Genomic DNA, 8,734 nt, shown 5'->3' on the forward strand with positions numbered 1-8,734 from the left:
CCGCGTACCGCAAAAAAAAAAAAAAAAAAAAAAAAAAAAAAAAAAATTCAAATAGAAAATGTTACAAGCAAAACTACTTATCTCCCTCACATTTAAAATAAAAATGATGAAAACAACTGTGTATCAATATTTACTGGTATTATTTTCTATTATCATTCAATCTTGAAACTATCTATGGATTAAAACATACTCTATAAAATTAATACATAAAAACAAATATTTGTTAAAGTTAAAAACTAGGTTATATGAAAACATATCCTACAGATACTTGTACACATGCAAATTAACTTTGTGCAACTGTCAATAGCAACACTACTTGAAAGAGGAAAAGACTGGAAACTTAACTGTCCATCAAGAAGGACAAATTAATTATGTTATGACACGCATAAACCATGGAATATTCTGCAACCACAAAAAAGAGAAAGCTCTTTATGTACTGAGTGACTGACCTCAAAGTTACATTAAGTGAAAATACACACATTTTGAATAGCGTGTACAAGAACCAACAACTTATGTAATACCGTGTGTAGGCATGTGAGGGTATATGATGCAATGGACTAAATGTTTGCCATCACCCACAAAATTAGTATCTTGAAACCCTAATCCCTAATTTGAAGGTGGGGCCTTTGGGAGGTAACTGATCGTGAGGATGGAGCTCTCATGAATAGGATTAGCGGGCTTATCAGAGGCCAAAGAGCTAGCTAGCCCTCTTTCCACCACGTGAGGATATGAGAAGTCAGCAACCTATAACCCAGAAGACAGTCCTCACTATAACCAGACCATGCTGGCACCCTGATCTCAGACTTCTAGCCTCCAGAACTGTGAGAAATAAATTTCGGTTGTCCATAAGAAATCCAGTCTATGGTACTTTGTTATAGCAGCCGGAACTAAGACATATGAGTACATGTGCAAATACATGTGCTAATATACATTTGCTTGCAGGTGCATAAAATCTCTCTGAAGGTAACAATGGGTTCCTCTGAGACAGGAGTTGTGAAGCTGAAGGACAGGGATAGGAAGCTCTGCACTCTATGTCCTTCAGTTAACTTTTGCATTTTGAACTTTATAAATGTATTGCCTACTCAAAAAATAAGCCAATTGAAAAACAGGTAAAGAGTACTAAAAAATGTTTAGAAATATTTGTATCACCATAGGTGACTTTTTTTTCTTATTTTCATGGTAATTAATTTAAAGGCCAATTAATGCACCAAAAGAGGAGGAAGAAATAAAAGGACATTCTTTTTAATGGATTTCAAATCCACAGATATAAAAGCCCAACAAAGTAGAAAAATGACTCATATATTTAAAGGACCCATTTAAAGAAATCAGGTCACTCGGGCTTCCCTGGTGGTGCAGGGAGCCTGTGCTCCGCAACGGGAGAGGCCACAACGTGAGAGGCCCGCGTACCAAAAAAAAAAAAAAAGAAATCAGGTCACAAGTATAAAACGTGTTTCCAATTCTATACACAGTGAACCAAGAAAAACATGAATACATCTTACTAATAATTGAAAATAACTATGATGTATTAATAGTATGCTACACTTTTAGAGGGGATAAATTGAATTTTATGAAATATCCTGCAGAAATCTAAACCTTAAGCTAAATGAAACAAATATTTTTATCCTAAAAAAGCAAATGTGACATTAGTAATCAAAGATATCACACTTAGTTCTACTCATATAATGATGAAACATTTAGTTTTAACACAAGAAGCTGTGAATATTAAAGCCTGAGACTGTTCTGAGTCACAATTAGATTTGAAAATACAAATCCAAGAACTATATTTAACAGAGAATTCAAATAAACAAAAGCACATTCCATTCACATGTATCTCTGACTTGGTTGTTGAAAGTCATAACGGTAAGAATTAAAAGCATGAACCCACAAGATGGGGGTAAGGGATTAAGAGGTACAAACTATTATGTATAAAATAAGCTACAAGGATATACTGTACAACACAGGGAGCAGAGCCAATATTCTATAATAACTATAAATGAAGTATAACCTTTAAAAAGTGTGAATCACTGTATCATATACCTGTAACTTATATAATATTGTACATCAACTACACTTCAATTTGAAAAAAAATTATTCTTTCAAAAAAAAAGAAAGAAAGAAAAAGCATGGACCCACAGCTCTGGAGCCAGGCTACCTGTGTCCAAACCCCTTAACTTTACATACATCTAGCAACAAATCAAAGTGTATATTCTATGACTTTTCTTTACGTGTTATTACTTATTCATTCTTTTAGCTCTTGGGTGCAATAAGCCCACTTTCAAGAAATGATCACGAAAATGAACCAAAGTTGCCCCCGTCATTATGGGAAAAAAACACACAGTACTAATCCCTTTCCTTCCACTGTGGAAAGATTTTCATTATGTTTTTACAAACATCCTTTTCACATATATCAACTATGCTTCTGTTCCTATATTTTGTCGCCAGTGTGGTATCCCTCCCTCTCCCCAGGCCAATTTTATCATCATTTTAATATACTAAGCCTCCAATAAGGTAAATACAGGTAAGCACAGAAAGCTTGTTTTGTATGGTTCCAATATGAACACATTTTAGTTACCACAATTTAGTTAACTAATACCACTCTCCCCCAGAAGCTTGGGTAAAGTCTCAGTTAGCGTGGTATATTAGCTGAACAACTGCATAAAGTACAAGCTTAGCTAACTCTTCAGTTCACAAATCACTATATAAGTAACTTTGTAAATAACAGATGCAAACTGTGTTCAGTAACCAGTCACACCACTTCTTTCAGAGTGTGCTGGTGATTGTTCACTGAGCATCTGTTATGCAGTTTTTGAAAAGATAGCAAAGCATGTAGTTTTGTTACTTTGTTGTCTTCCAGTGACAAACTATGTAACCAAAAAAAAAAAAAAAAAGGATAACTGAAATAGGGAACAGCCAATACAGAAGAAATGCAGCAAAGAAATGAAAAGTGATAATGCTGGAATAGAGAGTAAACGGAGTTATAGAAGAAACAGGTGGCTGAGGAATGCTGACGCTTGCTGCTGTGCACTAGATGTGCAGCCAGAACAACTTAGTGAAAGCAAACGTACTGATGTAAATTAAGAAAAGTGGTTGTGATGAACAGGATAAAGATGTCCCAGAGGAAGTGACACTGGCAAGAACCTCACATTAAAGGAACTCTCAGAAATATTTCACATCATTGAAAGTACAAAGGACAGGGACTTCCCTGGTGGCGCAGTGGTTAAGAATCCGCCTGCCAATACTGGGGACACGGGTTCGAGCCCTGGTCCCGGAAGATCCCACATGCCGCAGAGCAACAAAGCCTGTGCGCCAAAACTACTGAGCCTGAGCTCTAGAGTCTGCGAGCCACAACTACTGAGCCCATGTGCCACAACTACTGAAGCCCGTGTGCCTAGAGCCCGTGCTCTGCAACAAGAGAAGCCACTGCAATGAGAAGCCCGCGCACCGCAACAAAGAGTAGCCCCTGCTCGCCACAACTAGAGAAAGCCCGCGTGCAGCAATGAAGACCCAATGCAGCCAAAAATGAATAAAATAAAATAAATACATTTATTAAAAAAAAAAAGAAAGTACGAGAACAAACTTTTGGAAGCTAATCCAAAGTTAGAAAGAAATATGCCAATTTTCCAGGCACAGAAAAGATGCCTGTTCCTTATCTTAAGGATATACCTTTCAAATATCTGAAGGTACAATATATGAAAAGAAGTGGACAAACACTGTTCAAACTACTTTTCATACTTTTTTTCAAAGAAATGAACACCTTAATTCTCAATGTTTCTAATGTTTTAAATTATAGTGTATTAAACAAATATTAGTTTTAGCACTTGTTTCCATTTCCCTAAATATAACCAACAATAAGAGAAGTTTTAATGTGTTGGCAACATTTTTTAAAGGTCACAAAACAAAAGTAACTTTCCCCATTGATTATTAAAATTGCTTTGGGCAGTTTCAGCTTGTATGGTCATTTTTATGGCCCTGCCCGACTATGCAAAGCTGAGGCTACTGGTACTGCTGATCACTAGGGTGAGAACAGAATCAGCACCTCATCTTTACAGCTGCCAGTACTAGGAGGGAGCCAGTAAAAATGAATCTAAGTATCATATTAACATAAAGTCAATGGTAACAAATAACACTTCAGTAGTGATTTCTTCCTGAGTAGAGAAGAATATAGATAAATCAAAACTAGAAGATAATACTAATTTCAACTGCTCTGTAATCAGAGTAAAGGCACAAGCCTAGGCAAACCACACAAACCAATTTAGGCAAAAATCCAAACAAGTGTTGTTGTTGTTTTTTTCCCCCACCTATGTAAATTGACATCTAAAACCTTTTTAACATCGAACAGATTCGGAGGATAAGAAATTAAAAAAAAAAACACTACATATTCTGCTATACTAATTCAAAGGTTATTCAATTCTTCTGGAATGTGAAAATGGATGTCTCAATATATTCCTCTCTTTCATGCCCTTAACTCTAAGGTATCATTTTACATTAAACTAAATGTGAATTTTAATTCAACTAAAGTGACAAAGTCCTTTGAATCAGTAAAACACCTAAAAGGAAGTCACTGTCTTCAACACAAGAGCCTAATTTACAAAATGGTGCATCAAATGGACTGTGGGCAGGTAGAAGAAAGCCTTGTGACTTTTCCAAGTATGAGCTGCTAAGTCTAGCATTTTCCGGTTATGTAGACTCAGCAATTAGGTCTTACAAGCAATGTTAAAAATAAAGGCAAATTCTTAGGTTTTTTCCCCTTGAAATTACTCCAACTACTTCAAAGTATAATCCAGTAAATCGCTATGAAAGAACTCTAAAGTGGCAAGAAATCTGGGTTCTAGCCCTCTGGCATTCACTAGCTGTTTAACCTCAGACAAGTCATGTAACTTCTCTAGGGCTCATGTTGTTTATCTGCAAACTCAAAGCACATCACTTGTGCTACGTAAGGTTATGTTAGGCATTTGAAAGTGCTAAATAATAGCATAATACACATATATTAGTCTAAGAGAAACAGAAACAAAATACTACATAAAATTAACATATGTTAAGCAGAATTTATTTACTAACAAATTAGTAATTTTTTACCTTGGTAATTTTTTGTACAGGAATCGTTTGAGGTCCTGAAAGAGAATATTAAAAATCGTATTATAATAATAATGCCTTGTACTGGTTCTCTAGACACTGTCCTATCCACATCTCAGGTAACTGAAGTATTCATTCATAACCATTCTTGCTTGCGCTCTTTCTCTTTCTGATATTGATGCTTAACTAGTTGTGTGATTTCCAACAAGTTAACTAACCTTTTTCTCTAAGCCTCAGTTTCATTATTTGTTGAGTAGGGATAGTTATAGAACCTACATCATAGTATTGTTATTGAAGTTTATTGATACGATGCATGTAAAGTGATTAGCATATCCAGAAGTGGAAACACAAATACATATTAGCAGTAATATTAGATCATACTTTTCATACTATTGTACATCTTCTTGTTGCTAACTCTGTGTTCACTTGAGAATATATTATGAACATCTTTCCATCTCCACAGACTTTCTAACATCACTTTAACAGTCTTGGCTAAGTTGACGAGCTTCTCTGAAACTCAGTTTCCTCGCATGACTAAAGACAAACCACAATGTGTGTCAAGTGTTTAGCATGGACCATAATTACGACTAAAGAAACAGAAGACTACATTGTCTCATCACACTCTCTCATCTGGGGAGTTTCACCGACAATCCCCGCATCAATTATGAGCTCTACATAGGTAACTCAGACACCTGCTGTTTTGGCCCTTTAATCCCTACTATTCTCCAAACCTGGACGTTCACTTTATTTCATGTTATCACCACCAGCTTACCTTTGCACACACTATCACAAAGCTCAAGTCATCACTTTTCATCCGAAATCCAGATTTCCCCAATCTCTTCTTGTTTCCACTAATGGCATTATCAATCCCTGTTACTTACTCAGCTTTGAAACATAAAGTAATATTTAACCCCAAACTCACATGCGTCACTTTAAAAATCACTCGTGAAGCCAAATGTTTTTAAACTGATGTTCTTCTCTCCTATCCAAATGATGTTACAGTTTAGGTTCAGTTTACTGTTTATGACTTACACTAGCCTCCCAATTGGTATGACGGTCTACCATTTCTACCCCACACATTTCTACACAATGCCAATAATCACATTATTCTCCTTCTCTAAATCTATAGTTGCAGTGATTCTCAACCCTGGCTATGGAAAACACCTGGAGAGCATAAAAATAACTCTGATGCCTGGTTTGGAGGTGCTCCCCAGATGATTCCCTGTGCGGCCAAGATCAAGAATCAATGTTTGAATGGCTCTCCACTGTTTACCAAATTATGTACAAATTCTGTAGACATTTGAGGCTCTCTACAATATGGTCTACAACTAATTTTACAGTCCTGCTTCCTACCACTCCCTCATACGTTTCCTCAGCCGCAGCTGAACTGGACTATTCACAGCTCCTCCACATACATCTTTTCCTTTCCTATCTCTACCTTTGCTTATGCTATTCGTTCCACTAGTAATACCTTCTCGACCTTTAAAAAAAAAATTGCTACTCATCATTTAGAGCTAATCTCAGCCACCAAATACTCCAAACCAGCTTTCCTGATAAAGACAAACCGAGGCACTCCCTCTCTCCTTTGAATTTGTACACAATAATGTATGCACATCTATGATCACTTGCTTACTATACTTCTTTTTTAACTTTAGAAACCCTTACGGAAAGAAATCATACCTTATTCATCTTTATTTCTCTCACAGCCCTTACTACAGCAATCTTTTCAAGGGAGATGCTGAAAAGAATTTAGTGGTTTGATTATGCCTGGAGAATAAGGCCTCAAAAATATAATGGAAGACACCCAAAAATGGAGTGATAAAGGCATAAAAAGTTGCTAACTGTTGAAAAACACAATCTTGCAACCTAAACAGAAAAATCCGATTCATATTGATGTTGAATGACCATTTAGTGTACTGGTTAAGAGCACGGGCTCTGGAGCCAGTCTGCCTGGGTTGCTATCTTGACTCCACAACTTCCTAGTTGTGTAACCCGAGGAAGTCACTTGATCTTTCTGTGCCTTAGCACCCTCATCTATAACACAGGGATAATAATAATAGTGCCTACCTCATAAAAGTTACTGTAAGAATTAAATGAGTGTATATTCAATGTTCCAAAGAATGTTTAGCATGTATGTCAGCAAAATAACAGTATGTAAACTATAAACAAACACAGACGTTAATAGTATTAATTACCTGCTGTTTCTAGGAGTGAAGTTCTCTAAATTTAGAATTTTGGTTGTACTGCTGTGCTAAAGAGGTGTTGGTTATAAATCATCTGCAATTGCTACAATGAGCTCAGAGAGACATAACCCTTACTGGAAAAAGATTCAGAGCAACAAACCATCATTTAGAAATCGAAATGGTAGATATGCAGAGCTTCTCTCATGCCCGCAGGACTGGGGCGTGGGAAAAATAAAATCTTCTCAACCTCAGGCACCTTAAGAGTCCTCCACGCCCATTCCAGGCAGAAACTCGGGACCCCGCAAACTACTCAAATTAATCTCTCACTTCGGATCCTAGAGAAAATAATGAAGTGCAGGGAAGCGCTAAAACGAAACAAATTTGTACTTGGGAAGCGCTACCTCTCCCCGCCCACTCTCTCCTTCCTCTTGTGTTAACTCACATCCGCCATGATGAACCCCTTCCTCTCGCAGGATCAGTCTCCACGCCTGAAAAAGAAACTCCTGGTGACTCTCCTCTCACCACTTCCTCGCCCACCCCACCTCCAACCCAATACGCGGGGTCAGCTTTCCTCAGGGTCAGACAAGGATCCGCGGCTCCAGGGCTCGTGCCAGAGAGGCTGAAGGCACTCAGAGTTTCCACATACCCAGACGGGTAACCGAGATGCCTGACCTCAGCCCACTTCACCCTCTCACCCCCAAAACTCAGGCCTAAAGGGGAGGCGAAAGGGGCGTCCTCTCTTCCGTCTCACCGCCCGCGCCACCTGCGGGCCCAAGCCTAACACGGGCAAACTGGCTCCAGTTACCTGGGTTTCTGGGCTGCCCGGTTCCCTGAGCTGTCACTTCAGAGGACAGCTTCTGACACAGGTTCCTCTGAAAGCCGCTGTCACGTGATTTGTAACCGCCTCCGTGCTCCAGGAAGCACTTCCCAGACCTCAGACCCCGGTGACGCAGGATTTCCGGGGAGGTGCTTCGGCAAAAGGGAGCGCGCAGCCGCGCGACGCGCCCAGCCCGACCCCTGCCCCCCCATCCCGGGGGCTGCTTTCTGCGTCTGCACAGAGACCCGGACGTCGCGACCTCTCCTGTCGGATCGAGAGTCCTAAGAAATCGCCGAGCCGTGAAGACCCCCGGAAAACGCAAGCAAGAAGACGTTTTTGTTTGGAGAGGGTGGAAAAAATCTCATTAGTTTTTTTAGGGCCCGTTATCTTAAAACCTCTTCTTGTAGATGGAGAAATTTGAATGGGTGGTGTTACAGGCCGAACAGCAAACACCAGATTGCCCGTGATTCGAAGTCCCAGGTCCATAGGTTTCTGACCCCAATTTACTAGTCTCTTTTGGCTTTCCCATGGGTGCTACCCACGTACTGTGACTCAAGGCCCTGTCTAGATTGAATGGAGGATCCATGAGCTTTCTGGAGATCTGAGTTATGTGTGTACCTCAAGCCTCTACATATGCAGACATTGAACAACCTTCTTTCAT

General features: G+C 39.0%; 1 protein-coding gene across 2 annotated transcripts in view; it reads right to left on the minus strand.

Moving 5' to 3' along the window:
* Positions 1 to 8,163, minus strand: part of LAMTOR3 (late endosomal/lysosomal adaptor, MAPK and MTOR activator 3) — a 17,361-nt gene extending 9,198 nt beyond the window's left edge. The window contains exons 1-3 of one of the 2 annotated variants that reach the window (XM_007120150.4): positions 8,062 to 8,163; positions 7,699 to 7,744; positions 5,077 to 5,111 (exon numbers count right to left, since the gene is read on the minus strand). In XM_007120150.4, coding sequence (XP_007120212.1) covers positions 5,077 to 5,111; positions 7,699 to 7,707 — 44 coding nt within the window. In that variant the 5' untranslated portion in view covers positions 7,708 to 7,744; positions 8,062 to 8,163. The remainder of the gene's footprint in view (positions 1 to 5,076; positions 5,112 to 7,698; positions 7,745 to 8,061) is intronic. The other variant, XM_028491681.2, reaches the window with a different exon arrangement.
* Positions 8,164 to 8,734: the final 571 nt, after the last annotated feature.

The sequence above is a fragment of the Physeter macrocephalus genome, chromosome 7, assembly GCF_002837175.3.
Source record: "Physeter macrocephalus isolate SW-GA chromosome 7, ASM283717v5, whole genome shotgun sequence".
In the NCBI taxonomy this organism is placed as follows: domain Eukaryota; kingdom Metazoa; phylum Chordata; class Mammalia; order Artiodactyla; family Physeteridae; genus Physeter; species Physeter macrocephalus.